Source organism: Meleagris gallopavo, chromosome 15 (genome assembly GCF_905368555.1).
Source record: "Meleagris gallopavo chromosome 15, MGAL_WU_HG_1.1, whole genome shotgun sequence".
Lineage (NCBI taxonomy): Eukaryota > Metazoa > Chordata > Aves > Galliformes > Phasianidae > Meleagris > Meleagris gallopavo.
The window spans coordinates 6,942,749-6,968,913 of NC_139418.1; the positions used below are offsets into that span (position 1 = coordinate 6,942,749).

The following is a 26,165-nucleotide window of genomic DNA, read 5'->3' on the forward strand; positions in this document are numbered from 1 at the left end:
TAGTGATTTTATTTGAGAGATATTTCATTCATTTACTGGAAGAGCCGGCCTGAAGTGGGCTTTGCTGCACAGTGTGTCCTAGGCACAGAACCAACGTGCCCTCATTGTCAGCGCATGCACCACAGCAGGGAACAACTGCTGGATATATTGACAAGGCTTGAATTCTCTGGGTGTACTAATCCAGCAGTCCAATGGAAGGAGAGTACTCTTCCAGCCCTAATACTATGCTAATATCATGCTAATATCTAAATAAAGAATTCCTGTCAGTCTAGCACTGAATATTAGCAGCCTTCGGCCTCAGGTTCTTATCTGTTTCATATTCAGACACGGTATGTGGAATGCTTCTGGGGCATAATGACAGCTAGTAGCAGAGAGTCAGAGCACAGAATTGGGAGTGCCGGATGTGGTCCCAAGTTCGCATTTGCAGGTGAGTTTCACAGTGCAGGATCGAAGTGTTTTCCGTCCTGCTCTGTCATATGATTGCAGGAGAAAAAAAAAAAAAAAAAAGTGCATATTATGCACCTAAGGTAGCATGATTCACTGCACTGTGTCCACCATCTTCCTTTCAGGGCCGTATTTCAAGAGGTTTGAGAGCGAAGCAGAGCAGCAGGGTGAGAAGGGGGAGCTGTGCTGGTGCCCGGCCGGGCGGCTCCGCTGCCGGAGCGGGGGGAGGTTGGGGGGGCGGGGGGACCGGGGCCGGTGCCGCTCTCGTACTGAGGTTGGCTGGGGCTGGGCTGTATGGAAAAACGCGAATGAGAACTGTGATATTTAGCACCTTAAAAAAAAAAAAAAAATTGTCTGTTTTATCCGGAAAAGCGTCTTTTCTCCCAGTGTAATTTTAATTAATTGTTTACGAATGAGAGAAGAAAGTGAAGGGGGATAACCCCCAGCATCACCCCACCCCCCAAGGAAGCACGGGTACTTCCTTGCTCTCCAGGGTACGACGTGATGTTTTAAGGAAGAGACAGCGGGTGGGGGCAGAAGGGGCGCGATCAGTCCGTGCTCCCGGAGCCGCGGCCGTGCGTTCGGCGTGTGGGGAGCGACGGGACGGGTTGGGACGGGACGGGCTGTGCTCGGCTCGGCTGTGCTGTGCTCGGGGCTGCCCAGCCCCGCTTCCTCAGCAGGTGCTGCTGCGGGGTTGCTCCGAGCCAGCCGCGGGAGCTGCCGGGCCGCGTGAAATGGCTGCCTGCTATTCGGGGCTGCCGCCTGCTTCACGCAGCTGCTGTTCATTTTTTTAGCGGCCCCTCCGGCTCCCAGGGGCGGCACCCGCGGCTCCCCCAGGTGAGACTTTGTCCCACCGCCTCCGTATCCAACCCACCCCTTCCCATTCAGGTCCACCGCCGCCACCGCCTCCTCCTCATCATCCTTCTCCTCCTCATCATCATCCTTTCCGGGCGCCCCCGGCCCCGCATCCCTCCCGGCTGCTCCGGGGCCACGTGGCAGCGCCTCCCGCTGAGCTCACGCGTGGCCGCGGTGCGGGGGCTCCGGAGCGCCTTGTGCGTGCGGGACCGAGCCGAGCCGTGCTGAAGAGCAAGCGGGTTACGCAGCCCACCTCGTTCTGTGCAACACCCTCACCTCACCCCGTCCCTCCTCCCCCCCCTCGTTTTCTTCCTCCTCCGGCCTCCCGCAGCTAGTTAAATATTGCTTTTGTTAATTGGCGCCCCGAGTGTTTCCAGCCCCGCGCAGCCCGGGCCGGCCGGCACCGCGAGCACGAATAGATCCGAGCGGTGAGCAGCGCGGAGATGTGCGGGAGGAGGAGGTGTAGAAGGAGCGACGAACACAAGGCAGATTTGCGTGGAATCATTTAAGCCAGCTGATATTTTTTGTTGTTTGGTCGGTCTGGGGGGGAGGTAGGCTTTTTTTTTTTCCCCATTTCTCTCTCTCTTCTTTCTACCCCTTTCTTTCTTTTTTTTTTTTCCTGCTCAGGATTTAAATGTCACTCAAAGCATCCCTTAATCAGCTCTCTACTCGTCTCTGGTTCCTTCTGAGGCATTAATTGGATCATACGCTGCGTTTGAGGAGCTCGCGTGCTTTACCCGAGGAGGTAAGGGGGCTGCACCGGGTGGCTGCGGTCACTACAAGCACCTTCGGGGCGGCGGTTTCCCCTTCTCAGCCCCGCGGCAGCTCGAGGTCTACCTGCGGAGCTCACCTCCCTGGGCTGAGTGCGGGGCACGCGCTGGGGGGCGGTGGATGACCCGTGGGAGCCGGCGGCGACAGCCGGCCACCTCCCAGCCCTGTGCCCCGGGAGCAGCCTGCCAGTGCTGGAAGGCAGGAAGCAGCTTAATCCCCTTTTTCCATAAACTATTCCTCGTCGTTTTTTTTTTGTTTGTTTTTTTTTTTCTTCTTTTTCTTCTCTCTCTCTTTTTTTTTTTTCTTTTTCCTTTTTTTTTTTTTTTTTTTTTTCTTCAGTGAGAAATACTGTAAGCTCCCATCTCCTCCCCCACCGCCCGCCCTCGTTGCAAGCTCCGGCTCCTTTGTCCGCACCTCGCATCGCTTCGGGCGGTTCCTTCCAGGGACCAAAAAGTTCAGCTGCCCACCTGCCCCCGGCGCCACACAAGTTCCTGCCAACCTTCCTCCTCCGTGTCAATCCGAATCCGTTCAGCTCCCCCCCCCCTCTCCCTCCCCCCGCATTTAAACTGGGTTACAAAGCCGCCCTGCCCTGCACAACTCCTTAAAGTTCTCCGCTTGCTGTGATTTATATTCTATACTAACAAAAAGGACAACAAAAAATACTCGATTCTCCTGTGGATGACTTCTTTTTAATAATGCTTTTCCTTCTTCCCCTTTAATTTTTTTTTTTTTTTTTTTTGCAAGGAAATTTGCTCCATCTCCAGCAGCAACCACTGCTCCTTTTGATGTTGTGGTACGCCGTGCGCATGCGCTTCACATTAGAATTACTGCACTGGCCAGAATAAGTTGGATCTCTTCTTCTCTTCACTGAAACCCTAAATCATATCAAAAGCTAAAGGGATGCTGAGAGTCCGGAAAAAGGGTTACTTTGGGATTTGGTCATTCCCTTTAATAATAGCAGTGGTGTGTGCACAGAGGTAAGTGACGAAGGCATTGCTTTACTTTGAATTGCTCTGCATGTTACAGCTAAGGGGAATGTACAGCTTGGGTCCGAGAAATAAGAAATAACGCATCGTTATTTTTCTTCCTTAGTGTCAATGACCCTAGTAATATGTCACTGGTAAAAGAGACCGTGGATAGACTGCTGAAGGGCTATGACATTCGCTTGAGGCCAGATTTTGGAGGTAATTCGACAGCTTTTCAATTAGAGATGTTACATATCCGGGCTGTTGGACCTTCTCCGTGCGTGCTTTTTAGACGTGTGGTGGGTGCTGTTGCTCTGGGTGTGCGTGTTGCCATTTTCTCAAGATGATCCAAAGTTAAGCTAATTGTTACTCTATTTTCTTAGCACAAGGCGCTCTTAATGCCATCATTTAAATCTCCTTCATATCTGGAATCGGTCCCTCATTGTGTGCGTGCTGATAATTCATTAACCTGTCATTAACCCCTCGTTTAACTGGCTTTATCGACATGCAAATCTCTGAAGTTTACACAACGTTCGCTCCCGTGATCACACAGTTACTATTTTCGAGTACGAGATGCGCTGTTAACCGATACAAAAATGTCATTTAACCCCCTGCGCGTTCCCACTCCCAACTACTTCGTGTGTTTATCGATCGGTGTCGGACGCGCTCACCGGGGTCCCCCGCCCGGTACCCGCGGGGCTGAGCCGCGTAGGGGGGCCGGGGAGGAAAGGGGGGGGTCCCTACAGCCCCCTGCCCGCTCCGGGCTGCGTGCCGCGGGCTCCCCAGGGAGCAGCCGGCGCTGGAATCGACACGTGTGCGCGTTATATAAAGCGGCGCTCCAGCTGGCGGGGCGCAAAGGGTGAATCCGGCGCTAACGCGTTCCTCGCGGATCGATGGCAGCTTGCACGCTCGGGGGGGCGGGGGAGGGACGGGCTGGGGGACGCTGTTTGTCACCTTCCCGGCTTTTTATTTATTTGTTTAGTAATCGTTTCTTCTTCTTTTTCTTCTTTTTTTTTTTTTTTTTTTGCTATGTCTTAGTCCTTGTAACTCTGGTAAGAATGAGTTAAGTTCTTAGCGATCACATTGCGGACCATCTTGTTGGTTTGCAGGTCCCCCAGTGGCTGTTGGCATGAACATAGACATTGCCAGTATAGATATGGTCTCAGAAGTCAATATGGTGAGTATTTATGGTTTGGGATTGGGAGCTTTCTGCGGGGGAGGGGGTCTGTCCCTTCCCCCACCTCTACCCAGGCGGAGCGGCACTCATTGCCGGCCGGGGAAGCGGCGAGGCCTCCTTCTCCGAGGCGGAGCTGGGGGGTGTCCGGAGGGCTGCCTCGCCCCATCTCATCCTGTCCCGTCCCGTCTACTTTTTCGCGTGGAAGGACCCGGGGAGCACCGGCCCAGCAGCACCGGCCGCGCCGCCGCCGGTTGCAGCAGTTCCCCAGCGCTTCCCGCGAGCAACGGCGCCCCCTGCCGGCCGCGCAGCCACACTGCATCCAGCCACCTGCTGGCCGCCGGGCGGAGGGGCCGCTCCCGCGGAGCCCCGAGGCAGTCCGGGCTGTTCGGTGCAAACTCTGCTCGCGTCCGCGGGGAAAAAAAGGGTGAGCTTCTAATCGTTAACCTGTTTCATGCCTTTCTTAGTTGTCCTTTCACTTCTCAGCTTTTTTTCTTTTTTAACATTAAAAAGTAGTTTGCTGTTTGTTTTGTCTTAGCAGGTCGCTTATAATTTAAAAAAAAAAAAAAGAGGAAAAAAAAAAAACCAAAAACAAGCTGGTTATCTTGTGTGTAATGAAAGGCTCACCATTTATTTTTATTTTTTGTACGTTGGCACTCCGTGGTCATGACTGAGTCAAAGTTGACCTATTTGTTTCTCCAGACATTTGTCTCTTATCTGAGCAGTTGGAACTGACTGTGCTCGAATGCTGTAGTTGCTTTAGGATAATAACTGGGTAGTTTGTGTGAAGTGCTTGTGTTACCTGGGAGACTGAGCAAGTGTGAGGGAAAGGAGAGAAGGCTCAGATAGATGTTGTAAAAGTGACTCGCTGTGGTTTAGGCAGAACTTTTCCCTCCTTTACTGTCACTATTTGGGAATTATGAGGTCCAAGTTTTTATGTCAGCAGTGCAACTTTGTGTAGGATGCAGTTGGCCCTGTAGACTTGTGAGGATGACAAGATGGAGACGTTGAAGCAGATAGCAGCACCTGACACAAAATGAATGTGCTGTGAGATGTTTTCAGGCAGTTGTAGAAGTCTGTTTGAAACAAACCTTCCATTGCTCTTGAAAAAGAATTGCAAAGAAACATCCTCCTGTGTTCTATGCCTGTAATTTGGAAATAATATCTTGGAAGTTATCGGTTGTGTTGGTATGATCGTTCTGCTACTGAAATATTTTTGTGCTGTCCCAGAGGTATGCTTGGTTTCTCAGAAGTGTTGCAGTGAATGAATTGGTCAACATCTGTTCTCAATCAGGAGTTTTTTTTTCTCAACAACATGTAGCCCTGGGCCTAATTTGGGTGTGAGGTTACTGCTGGTTGTCCTGGGAGCTGTGCTGTGCCACAGCCTGGTGGCAGGGAGCTTGGTGCAGTTCTTTCAAGTTAGCACAAAAATGCTGAATAATCTCTCCTTGAGCAGCATCACCTGTGAAGTGAGGGCTTCTCAGCTTTGCGTGTGCTCAACTCGTAGTTCAGGACCTACTGCAGTCGAGTGTTTTCCTTTCAGGAGTTTTAAGAGCAAAACAAGAAAACTGCATTGTATTTTAAAACACTTATCATTAAAGCTGGATAGGAGACATACAGTGTTGTTTTCTAGGTGGTGTGGGAATGATGGGGGGTTTTCTTGGTTGAGTTGTTATCTGCAGGTCAGTGTTACACATCTCAGCTCTTCCAAGGTGGAAGATAGTGCTATTTTCTTTCTCCTTGCTTAGAGAAAGGAAGAATGTTTCAGTGACTTCCAGAAATTTGGTCTCTGGTTAGAGGTGATACCATATCAGAATACCGTGATTTGGCACTCAGACTGGCTATAAAGCTGCATTATTTTTAATATTCTGAAGTCAGTTTATTATGTCTCTATAATGAAATGCTTGACTTGTGTGAGACTTTTCAGACTACCTGTAAAACTGCTGGGGGAGGTTATACATGGTTAACTTTGTCACACAAGCATGTCTGAAGCATTTAAGCTCTGGACTTAAATTACTCTAAGATAATACCTATTTCTTGAAACCTGACATTCGTTTTCCAGATTTTTTTCTTTTTTTTTCATTTTACAACTTCAGAAGAGATTCCAAGCCAAGATTATTTTCTTAATCTTCTCGAATGTAGCATGTAACAGTTCATTTCACAATGAAGTGTACACCTCAACAAATATTAATATATCTTGATCAGCCTGAAGTAAATGAGAAGAGGGGCATTCCAGCATGGAACAAAACAGTTGGTGTACAAGGCCTTAACTTGTTCATTGCCAAGTCACTCGAATCTTGGCTTTTGTTTTTTGGAAGGCACCAGAAGGAATACCACAGAGTACTGGATGTATTTTTTTAAGATGTAAAATCTGAAATAATGAGAGAAAGACAGAATAATCTCCTGGACTTATGGACCTGTTTTCTGAGCCATGGGTGTACTCTTGCTTACTCTGTAGTCCTGGCAAAATGATCAGCCTTTCTTTCTTGATGCATTTCATGTCCCATGCTAATTCCATGCCCTTCTGCAGGCAGAAGCCTTATCTTCAGTAACATGGAGTTAATTGTTATGTTTCTTCTTTATCAGACAGGAGAATTTACATCTACTCATAGAAATGGAATGTATGTTTGGGATGGTTGTTGACTTTGAGCTCTTATAAAAGTGATGAATACATGTCATAACCAACTCCTAGTGTAAAGGGCTTTACTGTTGCCTTGCAAAAACATTTTGTATGCAACAGACTTGAATGCTTGCTTTCTTGCTTAACCTTTTGTAGACAGAAACCTCAACTACCAAATATCCTCTTACAAAACGGTTAAGTGCTGGTACTTCTGAAAACAGTTCTTTCCAGCCCAAGGGAATGTGCTGAATTAACATGAGAAAAAGAACAACTTCAGGCGTATTTAGTTGTTAATAGGTATCATGGCTATTTGTACTCAATCCTTGTATTTTTGGGAGGAAATAATACCCACTGAGTAACAGTTTTATGCAGTGCAGTAACTACTATCGCTAATTCCACTCACCTCTTCGGAGCAGGCCTTGCAGTTGAGTGCTAGTTATACTGCAGATTTTCTTGAAGCTTACCTTAATTATGGGAAGCAAACGTGAAGGAATGTGAACGCTACTTAAACTGGAAGGGTTTTCTCGTGTTAATGAATTCGATTTTACATAAGATTAGCAGTGAGTCTAACACAATATGCCATATACCATGGGGATTTTCCATATGTTTGTTGTTGTACTTGACTTGACTTCTTGGCTTCCTATTCCTTAGAAGGAACTCATTTAAAAATAATAATAATAAAATAAATCTTTTTCTTTCTTTTTTCCTTTTTTTTTCTATTTTTTTTTAATAAGTGCTAGCTGAGATGCTACATTTCCACATCTGCATCTCCATGGTTAATTATTGAGCAGACCTCTTGACAACACCGCAACCAAGGAAAAAATTGGTACAAGTTCATTAAGTATTACAGAAATTATTTTATTCAGAAGTGCCTGAGTATTGCACAGAATGTTGTGCACTTGATCCATTCAAATAAGACATGAATATTTCTATGGATAATGGTGGTTATGTGGTGGTTGTCAGTGTCTCGGCTTATTTCCTATTAAATAGGTCAATTTGTTTTGTTTTCCCCTTGGTCTGTGGCTATTTTGGGATTCTAGCACAGGATGTCTTGAAAAGAAGGAGAGATGTTCCATGGTTATATTTTTTTACCCAGTAAATATATATGATTTTAGGCAATGGTTTGTATATTTAATTAAATATAGCTAGCTATTCATATTGAGGTTCTGTGGAGAAGAATCAGAACAGTTTGTATTTAAATATTTGCTTCCTTATCATTGTTCAGATTTTTGCACGTTGCTTTACTACCTGTTTGTGGAGTTACTAGACTGGTTTGTCTTAGAAGGATCCACATGGATTGATCGTGTAATCCCTTCGTGGTTGGGAGTTGCAGAAACAAAGGAGCTGTAACTGTCTATCAGGGTGAGATTTGCTTATTTGTGTATGCCAGGCTTTACACAAAGGGACCTAGTAACTTCAGTGCTCTTAAAAACATGTATGTACATCTTGTAACATATTCTGACTTCTGAATTCAGAATTTATCAAAGTTGCAAAAAAAAAAAAAAAAAGTACAATACTGATAGATCTGAATCATGTCAGTCCAGAGAAGTATGAGCGCAGCAGTGCTTTGCTGACAGACATCTGGCTATTTGTTGCTTTTGATAACAGAGAGACACTCCTGGCTTTCTTAAAGTCTTCTGTGGCTCCTTGAGGTATTTTCATTAACAAAGCTCAAAAGACTGGTTTGTATATCATGAGAACAACAGGATTTGTGTTGCAGCTTCTCAAGTAGCAGCATTTAGCTTAGGTGTGTAATAAGGAAGAGATGGCTTGTGATCCAGAAAGAAGCAGTGGTTAAATGGTAAAGAAGTAGTGTGGAGCTGTTACAAACCGGAAAGCTTGGGGTAGAACATGCAGATAAAGTCAGGTAAAGAAAAACAGAGGAAAAGACAATATCAAAACAGGGAAAAGTATCTCGTGTACACGGGTATGGGAAGAAGTGGGAAAACGCTTCATGTCAGCAGTATCTTCTTTCGTTGATCAGTTGTGGTTGCACATGTTGCTGTTCTCTGTTGTGACACACAGAGATCAGGGAGAGAATAGGACTGGAGATGCACTGAAAAAGAAACATTGGAAATGCTGAAAGGGTGTTGCTTCTCTAATCCTAAATTCTTCCTGCTGCTAGAGATGGCTTTATTACATTTCCTGTATCATAGGTATATACTTCTTCATATAAAATAGTATTTTTTGGCAGATAGCTTGAGTTTGGCTCTTGCCAAGTTATTGTACACCACAGGCTTATACTAAAGTGCCTCCCAGGACATCTCTCTCTTTTATATTATTATATATATATATTTTATTTTGACTGGAAGGTCGTTTGACCTGCTGCTTTAATTATTGTCTGGGGTGGCTTCACAGTACCTTAACTTCCAACTGTGGTATGTTAACATGGATTTCTATTTAGCATCTCTTGTCCTACTCCACTAATTCATGCAATTTTCTTTCTTTGCTTTAAGACAAGGAAAAATAAGAGCTCCCAAGTTCAGGTGAAACATTTAACCATGGGGACCTAAGCAAATATTCCTTTGGTACGTTGCATATGGATTGAAGTTTTCATGCTGGTTTTGATAAAATACCGCAGACTCTAATTACTTATTTAGGACACAGACTCAAGTGTAGCAAGTTGGGACCTAACTTTTAAGCTTGTTCAGAGGTGATTATATATTATATATCTTAACATACATGATTTATATTATGTGCTAGTATTTGCTAGTACCATAAATAGTAACATCAGGCAATATCTGGAAAAACATATATTTTATAAGAAATTAAAGGAGGGAAAGGCATTTTAATTTCAGAGTATTTACTCTGCTAGCTTCTTCTTACAGATTTCAGCTGTAAAAGTTGACTCCTTGTTTTATTTTATTCTTGGGGAATTGCTCTTAGGATGGTAATAACCTTTGTGTAACTGTAGTTCATGTGGAACATTTCTGAGGTCTTCAAATGCCTAGCAAACAGGGGAACTCTTGGATATTTGCTTTTCTTCCTTTTCCTTTTAATGTTTCCCAGGTGAAAACTTCTCTTCAGCACTGTCAGAGCTCATGGTAGCTGTAGATTCAGACTCATGATGTTTTTACATGAGAAGGGGGGGGAAGTGATTACACAGATATTCTGTTTGTAGTCAACTCTGTAGTCATCATCTGTTTAGTTCTGTAGCCTCGACTAATTTGTTTCAAAAAAGGAGTTCCTGGGAAGCACCTTGGACTATTACAGCAGTATAGATCCTTGGTTTCACTCATTTATTTACTTATTTTGTAAGGTGAGTTACACTGTGGAGTCTCAGTAGGCCCAGGCATGAATTTTAATTCCACAGAGGTGAAAAGCAAACTGCTTGCTTACAGCTGTTGGTCCTGTAGGCATTATCCTCTTGCGGTAATAAGAACTCCATTTTTCTTTTTTCTTTACTGAAGATATATTATTTTATTCTCACATTTGAATACAGTAGGGTGCCCAGTTACCCTGCAGGTACCAGCAAGAGGTTAGTGGGTTTTACAAATGTATTTTGAATAGCAGTGTTGATCAGCTGTTCTAGTACTGGTAGCTTGCCTCTCTACAGAGATCAACCGCTTTTTCAAACCGTTCTTTGCTGAGCCTTTGGAGCTCAATCCGTACAGAGCAGTTTGACCTATGAATAAGCAGCTACAGGACCCAAGGAAACCAGGGCAGATCTGTTAGTAAGTATGTGTAATGAGGAATCTCCACTTTTATTTTTTACTTTTTTTGCTTTTCATCTTCAGGAAGCATGACATAATTCTTCTTTTTATGGCCAATATAAATAGCTTGTTAGTTGGATTGCACTTTGTGTGCTAGTCTTGCAAAACTTCAGTCGGTAGGATATCTTCTTGGTTCATTGGTGATGGGGATTTCTCCAAGAGATTGCTCTGAATGTTTCCTGAAGGCTGGGGTATGGTTGTCAGAAATTTAACGAGATTGCTTTGGAGATGATTTGTACAATTGAAATAATAATTATTGCTACCTCGTTTTTTAGTAAGCCTCGACCTATAAATATCTAAGTAATTTGACATCTGCCATATAATAAGATAGATTTGTCTGTAATACATTTTATGGTCAGTATCTTTGTGCTAGCGTGTGGGAATGAACATGCAGTGTACTTTGTAGGCTCCTAGTACGGGGCTGCTTTTTCATAACTTCTCTATTGAAAATCACATAAAATCTTTATGGACGAGCTGTGTAGTAGAATGAAAGATTTTATTTTGTGCTCTATAAATTTGTTACAAGTTTAAGCTATTCCCATAGCAGTGTTCATGCTTCTTAGTGACTCTAAAAGTCTGTCAGTGCACCATGACTAAATCCTTATTATTCCTCCCTCCCTTTTTTTCTCATACTCTGTGCAGCCCTCTCCAAGATTTATATTACAGCCTTTAGTACTCAACCATGTTAAAATACAGTCTTATTACTATATAACTCCTTTATTTTTTTTCTAAAAGTAAGCTAAATCCCTGATAGGCTCTTAGTGGTTAGTAGCATAGGTCTCTGCAAGTGCTTGTATGAATTCAGGAAGCAGGATTTGGCCCCTCCATTTCCAAAGAGGGTATTCTTCCATGAGGTTGTTTGTTCTTAAATATCTCTTAAAAAAATAAAAAAAGGTCTTTGGATTTAAGAGCTTCGTCTAATGTCTTGAGTTCTTAACAGTGGAAAAATAGGCTACTATTGATGGATGCAATCTGTAATTTAAAAATAAATTAATATGGACAACTACATTGAATTTATAGGTTTGTTCTGTGTTTACAGAAAGATAAATGTGACAGAAGCAGCATTTGTGCTTTATGATAATTTATTTTGCTATACTTCTGTGTGGATCCCCTCCCTACTCACATTTCTTGACAGCAGTACTATTCTACAGTGGATTTGTAATGGCTAGCGTAATGCAAGCTGTGTAAGAATAGCAGTATAATGGGCACGTATATGGTTAGTCTTACTTGTCTGATGGCCAGGTTGTGAAGTACGTGCTCACTTCATAGGCTTTGTCTTTGCATGTAAGTTGTCTAGCTAAGTATTTTCAAATTAACTAATCAGTGTAAAGATTCTCTCAGACTTGCGATTGCATCTACTGCATGAGTCCTTCTGGATGAGTTTTGCAAGCCATTACGGATGCATTTGTCAATCAGAACCAAAACTTGTGTCCTCAGTATGAGAAGATAGAGCAACCTGTGAATATTAAATATGTATAACAGTGTATATTTCCTAAGTCATACTTAATGTAGGCTATTATAGGCCAGAAAAAGCATTTTGAGTCAGTGGCCTTCCCGTGATCCCAGACTTGTAGAATAAGGGAACTGATAGTTCTGTCTGTCTTGGACAGCTTTTTCACATCTTCATTGAGGTTAATCCTATTGATTTTTTTATTCTGTAAATACTAAGAAATTCATTTATTAGGCCTAGAATAATAAGAATTTAGCTTTGGGGGAGGGGGAAGGGGAGGCAACAATCCTTCTGAGAGATGCATATTGTACTTCAGGTGAGGACTGTTCTAGAAGATATAGCAGTTTGGTGATTTATGTATAAGAAAATCAGTGGAATAGTCCTGGTTTCATGGTGGTTGTGCTGAAAGACCAAGTCAGCTTTCTGTGTTGAGCAAGAAGTAAAAAAAAAAAAAAAGTCTGTAAGAAGTTCAGGATTGGACAGGGGTAGTACATTAAATCTTCCTAATGTATGCATATTGAAAACCAGCTGCTTGATGTGCAAAGTCCTTGTTCCAGCCCTTGCTCTCTGGGGACTGTTTCTTCTTTCTTTTCTAATTTAATGAATAGGCATTTCCATTAACTAAACAAGTCTGTGAAAATGGATTGGGGAAAAAAAAAAAAGAAAAAAAACAACCACCAGATTTTTCCTTCAAAGTTGACTGTCCTGATTGCTGCTCTTGGATGCTTCCTTCCTTTCTGTTGTCATGAGTTTGGAAACTCTTTGCTGCGTGGTAGCCAGGGTGCAGTGAACCCTTCTGTATTCTGTAGGATTAGTAGCTTCTGATGGCTGTCCGTAGCAGTATTCAGACTGCTGAAGGACAAGAACAGAGGTCATTCATGCCGTGAATGAACCTGTGAAAGGCTGCCAGGACACATTCTTTGTCTTATCCTCCTTCACTGAAAATGAATGACAGTAGCTTTGACTGGTTATTGTGTTAGACATGACTTGAGCATTCCAGCTTTATCTGGTATTTCGTGAGATTGAGACCCTGTAAGCCTGTCTGGATGTCCACAAGTAGGAGCAAGTTGCCTGCTCAACTAAACAAACTCGGTTCTATGTAGAAGCACAGTATCAGCCTTGAGAATCTAGGAAACTAGTCAAGCTGGCACTGGCTTGTTGATGCAATTTTTTTCTGGAGATTAATCATCACAGATAATTTTCTTGAAAAGTTGACAAGTACAAAGATCCCCATGTCTGCTTACATGTGCTGGTTGTGGTCAGTTGGTTTTTAGTTATGATCTTTGGAGGAAAAATGGAACTGAAAAGCAAAGAATTAGGTAAAGGTCATCATAAATCTATTTAAGATGAGAAAAATGAATGGGTTTTCATATATAATTTGAAATATGTATCACATGATCTGTGGGATGTCTGAGAACTCAAATCCTATGATTTTGATTTTTAGAAGTGTTTGTCATCCAGATTCTTACAATGGGTACGTAGGTGAAATAGCCAGACGTTCCTGTTGCTTTTAAGCAGCTAAAGATTTTTTTCCTTAGTGAGAGCAACATAATTAAAAACATTTAATAATTAATTTATGTGAACAAGTGCTGAAGAGTTCTGAAAAAACTATTCATTCCTACAGGTGCAGTCATCTTGCAAATCTGTTCCTAATTTTTATTGTAAATGTGGGATTCTAAACTGTTTTTTAATAGTTGTAACAGAGATCCATTCTGCTTAATGAAGTAAAATTGGTGCTTGCATTTATTCTCTGTATAGGTTTTTTTTTTTTAATTGTATGCATCCACTTTATTGCATCCATTTAACAAAAGTCGTGAAATAAGCTGAATTTGTTATGATCTGAATGTGTAAACATGCGTTGCCTTTTGCATAACAGTTATTACCCAATAGTCTAGAAGGCATTACGGTCCATTTTGCGAATCTATATTTATATTTGCTTTATAATATGTGTTTTGAGTTAACAGACCTTGCAGTTCCAGGGGAGTTGTAGAGCTCTGTTGAATTCCTCTCTTCTTTCAAAGACTGCTGACCTCTGTTGGGTCCCTTCGGGGCATCAGAGTAACAGTGTTAATCTGTGTTTGACAAGATGTGCACTGAAGGAGTCATGAAATTTAAGTGAAATGAAATTAGTTTGAAGATCCATTAGGCTGTGTTTCTAAATTTAGGAATGTGAGTCTTATCATTCCTTATTATGCAGTGACATTCTTTCAAATAATGTACAGGGAGGAGGGAAGTATGGTTAAATAAATACACACATCATATGTACATATGAAAAGCTTCATATTGCAACATTATTTCACTACCTGTGCAAGTCCAGAAATGTCTAGGGAGACGTTTTACTCAATCTGAAATCTTGTTGAAATTTATATCCATGCTCAACCCATTATTCTGTCCTGCTGCTCTTTTTCATTGACACTTTGCAATGTGAGATGTATTTAGAAAACCTATCCCTAATACAATTACAAATATGCTATTCATATCTGGTACCATATGCCTCTTTAGGTTGTTCAGGATAAAATACTTAACAATATAAGTAGATGGAAAAATTGCCTTTTTTTTTCCCCCTCATTTTTGATAGAAGCCTTTTCAAAGGTAAAAACTTTTGCCAATTTAGGCACAGGTTCATAACAAGTTTCAGGCAAAAGTATATTATTATAGTTGATATCTAAGTTCCTGAAAACAGATTTCTAATGGAAATGCCAAGAGACCCTTAACTATAATTGTTCTTGTTAGTGTGATGCATAGAAATGTGTTACATAATGGTCGATCAATGAAAACGGTATTCAAGTGACCACTTAGAGAAATCCATAAATCTAGTTAACTGGCTGCACTCAAAACTGGAGTTAGAAGTACCCAGACCTACACTTAGGCTTTGCAGAATGCCTCTGTGAGCTCAAGTCCTTCGTGAGTCTTGTTTGGAAGCTTTAATGTGTGAATCTGATGCTGATATTTCCAGTGAGGCTATTTCTGCCCTGTTTTCACTGAAGATCTGTGGGTACTTAAATGACTGGAAATGCACTGCAATATGTCTTCTGTATTTTCTGAGATGTGTGTGAATGTGGTCAGGATACTCGTCTGATATTACTGCTGTGTGACAGGTGTGCTTTTGAAATGAATGGAAGTACTTAACTGTTCTTATTGGTCAGAAAATCGTAACACTTTGTAGATGTATTTGATTTAAGGATTTTTAAAAGCTGAAGAGTCCAATCATAGGAAAAATGCAATTTCTCAGTGTGTAGACTTGAGTCTGTAAGGTGCCTTAAGTAAATGCGTTCTCCTTAATGCTACCTTGCGGCTTGTGTGGTTCCTACCAGGGTCAAACTTCTACTGTTAATGTGTGGAAGACATCAGTTTACACCTGTATCTTTCCAGCATCTTATTTAACTTTTGATTAAACGAATAAAAATTCACCTCTTTACTCCAAGCCATAAAATCATCCTTGGGAGTGCAGAAAGTAATGAGAAGACTTTAATTTTGATCAATGTTACAGTTGCACTGATTTTTCTTACAGAAAACAAAATGATGCATGAACGCTTGAGATGTCATTTGACACTTTAGAGATTGGCATCTATGCTGTAGTGACATGCTGACTGGTAACAGTTTTGTCTTTATGCTGTTACAACAATTATTCGGTAAAGATTTAAAGGTTTCATTCAAAATTGTTGCTCCTGTATAGAAAAGGGTTTTGCTGTAATTGGTTACATGTGGAAGAATTGCCTTTTAAGGTAGTCTTACATATTGCATGTGACTTTGATTATATCTCTTGATATAATTACTATAGAGTTACTTTTTTTTTTTTTTTTTTTTTTTTAGTGAAAGGATGCATGTATTTTCTTTATTAAATATACTTGCAAAGAAGATGTTCAAATGGAACCTATAGTACCAGTGACTGGTAAAGCTCTTAGTCCTGTTTCCTTTATAATTTTAAACAGTGTACTTTTATCCCCTATTCTATTTGAAGAAGCATATATATTTTTAACTGGATATTGTGTTATTATAGTGAAATAATGTATTGACTAGAACATCCATAGCCTTTTTATCTTTGGAAGCATTTGGCACCGAAATATTTAGCTGGAGAAATGAATATTTCCACTTGCTTTCTGCCTAGGAAATTACCATAAATTTCTTCCTCTCTTCCTTGCACGTCTTTATTCTGCTGTGCCTTCCCCATTTTAAAGGTGAATCCCTGCATGTTTGTGCCTGGCTGTGACTCAGGTGAAAGTGCTGTTTGTCTTGGGAAAATCTTTTGAGGGCTCTGCACTTGAGGAACGCTTGCTGTCTGAAGAGTTATGTCAGTGCATTGTTTGGCTACTGTGGAGCTGGGATCCACTTCTGCCTCTTTGAAATGAGCGTCGAGAATTGCAAGACGCAAGGTGAGAAGTAACGTTAAAACCACAGCAGAGTGATTTGGGTCAAATATTAGCAAAAGCTTTAAGGAGTACAAATCCAAAAGTGCTGAAACTGATCATCTGTATTATTAAAGAACCACCATGGTTTCATTGCAAGAGATCACAGCTATGGTTGATCCTATCATGGGAGAAAGGACAGGGCTAGCTGATGCTTCACGATCCATCTCAGCTGAGTTTTTTCTTTTGTGTCATGATCAACAGAAGATGTTTTGTTAGGCTGAGAGCATCTATTCTGGATGTGGATCTCTGCATATGTTTGAATCCAAAATGGGAGCTACCTTTTGAAAATCCCTTTGGGACCAGGGAGAGCTTTGAGGATGTGCATTCAGACCATTGTGTTTGTTTTGCTTTGTACCTGAGCCTTGCATAATGGCTCACCTGTTTCTAGCTGATCTATTTTTGCATCTGTTCTGAAAGCTGATATACATCAATAGCAGTTATTTGTCATTAGAGCTTCCAATGTGAATTAAGTACATTTATTTTTCACCTTTATGTTCAGCTGCAGAACTGTTGCCTTACACTTAAAAGAGTTCTGCATGCCTGCTTGTGAAATGTGACTGGAGTTCTTCACGGAAACTAGGGAGAACTTTCGGGTTTTTTAATGTATTCTCTTCATCAGGAAGAAAAAAAATAAATGCACCATTTTGAAAGTAACACAACTGAATCCAGAGAGGAAAGGATGTCAGCATTACAAACTGTCCTTCAAGCTGTGCATAGAAACCAGCGTGTGGAGAAGTGGGTGAAAGTTAAGAGTGAGAAATGCACAGGATGAGTTGTATGTTATAAATACATGACTTCATTGCACTCAGCATTCTGGGCGAAGATTTCAATTTACTTATTCATTTATTTACTTTGAATGATAACTTAAAAAGGAAGGAACTGTATTTGGATGGCTTGAATTCAGAAATAAAGGGATAGGACAATATTTGCACTTCACTGTAATAGGTAATGGGGAGCTGAATATTAAATGAGTTTTACTGATGAATACTATTAATGCTCTGTCATTCATAGATTATATTTTTTTTTTTAAAACTTGATTAGGCCTAGTTGGGAAGATGGTGATCGGGAAGAGAGGTTGGCTGGAAAAGGTGTAAGGCAAAATCTCAAGAAGAAGACTTGAGAGGAATAGACAGAAATAGAAATGTCAGGTCCTGTAACACAGCAGTGTGACATTCTATGCCAGTTTTTTAAAGCAGAGTGTTTTATGTTTTTAATGTTTGTGATATTTGGGTATTAGTATTACCAAACATAGAAAAAGTAATTCCAGCAGCTGTGGTAGTATTTATGTGTATTAAGGTTGATTTAGTTGTGGTGGAATTTAGTCACATGATAATATATCATAAGAAATTATTTTCTTTAAAATTTCCTGCATTCTTAAACCTAGAAGAATTGAAGTCAGTTTTATGTGTGGCATCATCAAAGTAGTAGTAGTGCTTAGCCGTGTTTCTGTGTGATTAAATTAGACTACTTGAGACAGAGTGAAGGTAATCAAGACAATAGAAAGGCTGTGCTGGGGTCTAAAATGAGAGTGGTTGTAGTTTTACTCCTAAGGGCCATTCTTCTCTTTTCTCTCAGGATGTAGTCTAGAATTTTCTTTAATATATATTTTTTTAAATTTCAAACTCTTGTGGGATGAACATTGTTTCACTTCAGGACCTCTACCAGATCCTGTGTTCAGGTCTGGAAGATCACGAAAATATTATACTGAGAATTTTGCATGTTATTGTTATGTAAACTATATCTTACAAATGTAGCCTTACTTCAATATGGAAGGCCTCTAGCACATTTATTTTCAGCATATTTGTGCTGGTCCAGCAGTTCTGGCGCTTATTGAGCACATACTATGAATGCAATTATATTTGCATTATTAAGTTCCTACTGATTTTTTTCCAATAACCTACTGAATGAATGTTAATTTCCAAGAAAGGTTTTTGAAATAAATACGCTGTGATTATTTGGAAGCAGCACTGCATTGCTCCTTATTTTTCAAAATAATAAGATGACTTTCAACCCAAGTGGTTCTAGCTGATGTCCTAGGAGTTTAATCCTCCATGATCTAAAGTTATAGGATGGCTTTATTTTTGAGTTAGTATTTATATCGTATATGTTTTTATAGGGAAGGCAGGCTTCCTGCCTTAAAATATTTTTGTTTTATTTTTTAATGTTGATTAGCATTTGTGGCTGGACTTTCTAGGACCATTTGTTATTCCTTTAGGAGGTGTGCTGGTGTACCGGTGTCAGTGTAACCAATTATCTAAAAAATACTGTGTGACAAGCACTGAGTGCACTGAGATGATTATTCTGGTAGGTGGGTGTGTATTTTTTAATTATCAGTTTAAGGAGAGGCTGTCTGTGAGGGATGTTTATAGCTGTGGAATTGGAGATTTGGTTTCTATTAATGACACAAGGTCTTGTCAGCTACTGAGGACAGAAAAGCTGCTTTGTTGCTCTTCTAGGCAATTAGACTGTTGGTGGTGGCTCACACAGAGGTGTGTTAAAGGGAGTCTCTTTGTACCCCATCTTCCTGTGTTTCAGGAGAATATTCAGTTGGATGTATATCAATGCATCTTCCAAACTCAAAATAGTGAAGTAAGAAAGTAAAAATGGTGCATATGTATATTTTGTAGACTGTGGAGATAGCCAGTGGAAAAGGGTGCCTGTTGTCTTTAATAAAGTTGTTTATGTAATATCTTCTTCTATTTTCTTGTGCTTAAATTTTCTTGTTCTTAAATGTAAGACATAAGCAAAAGCTTATATGAGAAAGATAGGTGAAGATAGGTTATGGGTGGGGGCTTGGTTTTGTAAATCAGTGTTTCTGTATTGTAATGCAGTTTTAGTTTATATAAGTCTCGTGGATCTTTTAAGAGGAAAATATATGGTTCCATTTTAAATGTAGCACTTCTGACTCACAGCCTCCATCTTATGTTCAAGTATCCTCAACAGAAACATCAATCTGCTCTTGAATTGTCAGTTAAATCTATGAAGCACGTAGTAGGCTTTGAATTTTAAACTTTAATTTCATTTCATTGTGGGGATTAGTGAAATTGGACTAAAAGGTATATCTGAGATTTTCTTTCTGCTGGTATATGCCACTCTTTCATTGTGCCCTTGTTTTGCATGTGGTGACATGACATTTTCTTGAGAGTCTTGGCCTTTAAAAATGTAGTTATTTTTTCTTGTCCAGTTTTAAAAGGTTGTGGGTTTTTTTTATCATGTAGTGACAGATTTCAGATGCTAGTCTCTGCTTTTACTGTAAACTGGTAGACAGAACTCATTGCTTATTATTATTATTATTATCTTAATCTCTATTTTATGTTGGATTCAGGTTGCTGCAGACAGCTTGCTGATTGCAGACAGAATGTAGGGAAGGGTCTCCTGGGGTGAAGTCAGCCCTGGTGACCTGTATGATTTTCATGAGTTTTCCTGTCATGTTCTTTAGATGGTGTTTGACCTCAACAATTTGGGGCAACACAGGCATGCAAACAGTGCGTGTACAAATGTTGAAATTATTTCATAGACTTGTTAATACTGATCATCAGCTGAAGTATGAAATTGCCTTCATCATAGCTGTCCTGTTTCACCAGTGTTTTATCTTGTTCCTCATGCTTGCTGTATGTAAAACTCTACTGGTTTCTGTCATGTTAGGCCTGACTACAGTATATTTTTTCTCCTTATATGCACATGTAGTGCTTCCCATTCTTTCAGTTGCAGGATCTGTTATGTTTAATCTGGCTGGTAATAGTGAAATGATTGAGCATTAATGGTTCAGCAAATGTAAGCACATTTTCAAGCAAAAAATGTGAATGTCTGACAAGTCAGCCTTCATCTAGGTGGCACAGCTGTGGTTGTATCATGGTACTGCACTGTGGTATCTTCACTGCAGCAATAATAGCAACAGGGTGCTTACCGAGCTAGAAAAAGACGTTTTGTGCATTTTGTCTTTATTTTGCTGAAGTTGCATATCCTTTAAGGCATAAGCATGTGCTGGAAGTTAAGCTTGTAAGTGTTTTGCTGAACAGAGTCCTTTTGATCATCCTGGCTTCAGCCTGGATAATTGCACGCAGCTGGGAGGTGAGGAATTTCCATTGTAACGAATGGTATTGTCATAAATAGGATTACATTGTGAGTTACATGTGGCAGATTAGACGATCATCAAGAAAGAAAATGTTTCCAGCAATTATTCTCAGTGACTAAAAAAAAAGAAAACAACCTTAAGAGACAAAAATGAAATAATAAATAGGTAAAATGATTTCAATGCACAATTCTTTTTTTCCCAGTTTCCCTTGAGGCCTCAGCTGTTCTGTGAACATCCAAGAAGCACGTTGTGCTTCTGATCAGCTTCCCACTCATTCTCACCCCCACTACTTTGCTGTGTCATCTTTAATGTCATTTTTAAACACTAACAAAAGGATCTCTTTGTTTATCATGCAGAAATAAAAAATGTTGAGAGGGGAAAGAATGTCTTCTGTATATTATTCTGGCAGATCAAAACTGACTCATATGAGTAGCAAATATGAAATGAAGTAATTAATGTATTTAAAATGCACAGTTCCTGAGTTAAGGATTTAAGAAGTACTTTGATTATGGTCATGAGATTTTACAGGCTTTTTTTTTTTTTTTTTTTCTAATAAATGATTAGTATAAATTTTAGAAAGCTTACCTTGCTGCAAAGTACTACATTTAAAATACTTAACAGTACAGCAATTTGTGATGCTGGATGTGTAACTCATACTTGAAATAACTCTGTGTGAGGTTGAACAGTGAGCAGATAAACTGATGGCCAGGTAGGAAGATGGAAAACAACCTTTCTCTGGAAGTACAGCTGTGGCATAGCGTGGCATGGGAAGTGTTAGCCAACTCCCATCATTTAATGATTTTCTGATAGCCTGGTATAGGAAGTTCCTAATGAAAGTAGGAATATGTACCTGGTACCATTACAGAAAGTGTTCATTTTTGACCCAAACATAAGTGGTTAATAAACTTACAGTGAATGGTCTCTTGGAACTGCATGGTGGTGTAAACTATTTCTTGAAAGATCAAGAAGTTTAAGTAATTTGCTTCCAGGGAAAGGGAAAGATGTTGGTATTAGGATGGGAACTTGTTCTGCTTGATGGTACAGCATAACAAATGCTTTAAAGAAAAGTAGAAAAAAAGAACTGTTCTAGTCATATTTGAAAGTCACTTGTAGTATATGACTAGCACTAGGAGAATAAGCATTTATATTAACTATAATGCATACTATCAGTAGAACAAATACTTTCTTATATCTGTCCTGTACATTTACAGACCAAAATCAGACTATGTTTAAATTTGATATTATTTATTATACCCTGGGCAAGAAAAATACTTAGCTCCATTTTTTTTTCTATGGCTGTTGAGAAGTGTGATTGGGTAAATTCACCTGTGGGGATCTTGAGATATTTGTAGCCAAATCCTCTATGAATTTTAGACAAAAGTTTTTTAAAATTTGAATTAAAATCTAATTCAGCTTATAAGGTTTGCTTATGAGTTTTTTTTTTTTTTTTCCACAGTAGCTTCCAAATGGTGTGGTATGTAGAACTACTGTTGCTGCTGCTTTTGCAGTAGCAGCTGCAGGCCCTGGTAATGACCTTGTGATAAGGGCAAGATTGTTTCCTCATAGGACTATTTCTATTTATTTCTTTGTCTCAGTGGTAACCAGCAGTAGCTCCCTGTCAATCCCAAGGATGCCCCAAAAGATTCATTTAGCAAAACACAAAAAAGCATCTACAAAAAGCAACAGAAGCATTGTGTAGCTGTCGCTGAACATAGTGTTTTCCAACAAACCTTACTTCTGAAGCTCACGGGTGAGGAAAATGGTACCAAATACAGAGTACTGAAGTGTAAATTTGCAAAATATCCAGTGCAGAAACATCTGCACATCTGGCTAGAGAGGCCAGGTCTTATCCTGCTTAGATTATGTTTCTTTATTTAATGCCAAACAAAATAAAAACAACCCAGCAACCACAAGGCTAGACAAAATGCTTTTCTTTCTCCGGTATTCCTAGAACACAGTTAAGCCTATGACTTCTAAGTTGAATGTCTGAAGTTAATGTTATGAATGTTAATTAGATTTTTCTTTACTCTCTTTACATAATTGTGCTTTTGATATTAAAGAAACAGACTTTGAATGAATGGATATGGAATGCAATGATAGTAACAAATCAACATTTGTTTGAGATTTTCAGGTAGAAGGAATCAAAGGGCATTCTGCATGAGCTAGATTGTGTTGTTAAAACTTGGAACTCTCAGTTAAGGTAGACCCAAATTGTTGCCATTTGCTGTTCGGCAACTTCTAACCTTGTTTATTTCAAATCTGAGATAGTAACTGCTAGCTGATACTGGTCTAACGTAGGAGGGGGCAGTTTCCGTTCACTTCACCTTCTATCTCCTTACGAGATAGGACATTATTACTTGTTCTGGACCCTTTCTATAAAAATAACAATAACAAATATTCTTTTTTGAATGGATACTTGTTGCTAATTCACAGGTGGAATTTACATAGAACTTTATTCATAAACAGTTACCCTGTCACTTCTGTCTTGAAAGTCTTCAACCAAAAAAATAAAAATTGCTATGTTGGGCTATTTCCCCTTATGTTTTCTAAATACAACTCAACTGCAGTCTAGTTTCTGAAGCCCTCTGCATTAATATGTCTAGATAAAAGAAAATATCACGTCACTTATTTTGTAAGTGAACACAACTTGGCAAAAATGAAAATAATACTTCATAAGGAGCTACCCTTTAAGCAGAGTTCTTAAGGCAAAGAGGAGAGTTTTGTGAGACTAATGGTTTCACTCATTTCCTGTTTATAGGCACCCAACTGTGGAGTTGCTTTCAGAACGTTTAGGACTTAGTTTTGAAAGTGTGCTCATTATTCACTTTCCTCTGAGATTTTCATTTCCTCTGTTCTCAGCCAAAAGCAATATTTAATAGGATGAGGGTGCTTCCTTTTAAGCCTTATTTTGCACAAAGATGATGTGAACTGGAGTAGCAGAAGGGCAGGAGGTTTTTAGTGAACAGATGGGACTCAGGTAAGCCTGTGGTCCCAGCACAACAGTAGCATCTATTTTCCATAATTACTGCACTTATGAAAATAATATTTAGGGGGACAGAGGCTAAATCAAATAACCCGTATTTCATTTTTCTCAGTAATGTTTCTTGGTTTCTGACTTCTTTCTTAAATTTTTTTCTTTTTTTGTGTGTTTGTGGTGTGTTAGTTTTGTGCATTCACTTATAGTCATAAACGACGATCAAACCTTCCTCATCATTCAGACCTGCAAAGATTTTCACGGAAGGTTGATCATTTATAAGTGACATTCCTTGAGGCATTTTATCCATTATTTTTCTTTCCTACTAGAATGGGCTATGCTGTTCTTACACTGCAAACCAAAACTGGGAATTTGCTGTTCTTTGAGGGATCCATCTGCCAGGCATCAACATGCTACAAGTCCTCAGTGTTTTTTGTTGTTCTTTTTTTTTTTTTTTCCCCTCCAAGTGTTGCAACTGTTACTCTGCATTCCTTTATATTTTTGTATGGCTTTTTGTTCAGTTTTTCTTTTCGTTTATCTAACTTTCTCACCTTTTCTGAGTCAAAGTGAGGCAATACCAGCAGGTGACTTAAGTTTATGACTGAGCATTTGTTGTTACTGGTTTTGTATTTATTTTAACTCAATAAATTTTTTTCTGGAGGTAATAAACTTCATCATTTGTAATGATGGGAAACCCTTATGAACCTATTTGTTCTTTATGATAGTGTTACAGCAGAGACAGTTGGATTTATGGCTCTAGACTACCAATATCTTCCAGTTTTGGCACTTGGCATGTTTCTCTGAAGCCTGTGCAGTCTGGATGCATGTGACTCCTTGTCTTGTATAAACTTGTATTTTCATTCAGGAGTCAAAGTGACAGGATTAACAATCTTCGGACAGTATCTAAGTCTTTTAATTGTGTATGTGCATGTGTTCCTTCAGCCATATTCTTGCTGTAAATCCTGTGTAGTTGGACAAATTAAATGAGTGGTCTAGTTGAATTTAAATGTCTGGCTCCAGGCTGTTTGTGTCACGAAGGGAATCAATAACATGATGCTTGTTTTGTTGCCTCAAAAAGCAGTGACAGCAGCTCTCAGATCAGAGGCTACTGTGAGTATTCTCAGTGTTTAGAGAAGAAGGGATGATGCAGTAAGTAGTACTAATATTTAACCATTTGTTAACTTTCTCTGGATACTGTTAAGCCACTTGCTTAAAGGCTTCTAAAATTTTTCTTCATTTTCTTAACACTTTCCAAAACTTTCATTACTGAACTAACACAGTGAAACAGAAGTGTATGGTAAGAGACTGAATAATGTTTCTGTATTCCTCTGCATAACTGATGCTTTGAGAATTTTACTCAGGGATGCTGCCTGTAAGAAAGGAAATCCAGCAGAGAAGACTGTGAACATCTGGAGTGCAAGTATGTAGGTCAGCAACTGATGGTTAAGTAGTTGCTTAAAGACGGTACAGGATAGCACAAGCTAAGGACAGTGGTTGAGCCTCACTTCTGCAGGATTATCTCAATTTCTTACTTTGTTCAATGATTTATTCTTGAAGTTGCTGTGAGAGCACAATTTTCAGCTTCAGCAGCTTTCCACGTGCTGCTATTCTATAGATCAACTGGTTTTATTGATGTTGTTATTAGTGTGCATCAGAAAGTATCGTCGCAACAAACTTTGTCATGTGAGACAACATTTCTTGATGAACAACTCGGAATAAAGGATAATGTGCCTTTGATGCTTGAATGATATTTCTCTAGTGAAGAGAGTTTTCATTTAAATTTTCACAAAAGTATATCAATAAGAACATAGCCTTTCTATATTAATAATACATAGCATTTTCGCTGAAAATGAATGCATTTTCTTGAATGTTTTCTTGCAAACTGATTACCTTCATTAACAGGAAGATAAATATGACAGTACGTCCACATGAGAACATTTCCTGCAGACTTTTCTACATATTAAAATAAGTCAGCAGTGGAGCCATGCTCCACATAACAACAGAATAGCTTGCTCTTTAAGAGTTCATGAATCATTACAAAGAAGCATCATGAAGAACTTACTTCTGTTACTGTAAACAAGGGTAAATAAATAAGAAGTAAGATGAATAAAGGCTAAAATTAGTAAGCAGCCACTGGTCTGCTCATTGCTTAAGGCAATGTGCAGCTGACAAGTGATGTGATGATAGACAGCAGAAAAATCCTATTATTAGTCCACAGAAGGTCGGAACTCAAGGAAAATGTTATTTGACTTCTGTATTGTGGAAGCCTGGCTATAAAATACACTGTTACCTTTCGAAGAATGCTCACATATGAAAAATCTTCGGAGTCTTTAATTTTAAGCTAATTCCAAATCTGAACTCCCAACAGTGCTGTTATGCTCACTGGGAACTGACTGCTTTTGTCAGTCTGCTCTCTAAGCCCTTTGTTTTCAGGGACCAAAAGCTTTGTGGCATCCTTATGGCACATGCTGGAGATGACTGGAATTGAGCTTTCCAGAAGCTGGTTCTCACCTCTCAGAATTGAAGCCAAGGCTGCAATTGCAGATCACTTTCAGAAGCGCTAGTATGACATAATGCTTCATCTGAAAAGCCCAGTTTTTGGGGGGACAGCTCTAACTAACATTTGTGATGCAATTAAAAATCACTGGAATTTCCAAGGACCTTGATTATAAGAAAAAGAAAGAATTAAGAAAGCTCCAGTATCACAGTAATTGC

General features: G+C 39.8%; 1 protein-coding gene across 1 annotated transcript in view; it reads left to right on the plus strand.

Annotated features, from left to right (window-relative positions):
• The first annotated feature begins 495 nt into the window (after positions 1-495).
• The window catches only part of GABRB2 (gamma-aminobutyric acid type A receptor subunit beta2), a 134,161-nt gene continuing 108,491 nt past the window's right edge, over positions 496-26,165 (plus strand). Inside the window, exons 1-5 of the mRNA XM_085236771.1 lie at positions 496-611; positions 1,927-2,044; positions 2,815-3,047; positions 3,163-3,254; positions 4,145-4,212. Coding sequence (XP_085092897.1) covers positions 2,971-3,047; positions 3,163-3,254; positions 4,145-4,212 — 237 coding nt within the window. The 5' untranslated portion in view covers positions 496-611; positions 1,927-2,044; positions 2,815-2,970. The remainder of the gene's footprint in view (positions 612-1,926; positions 2,045-2,814; positions 3,048-3,162; positions 3,255-4,144; positions 4,213-26,165) is intronic.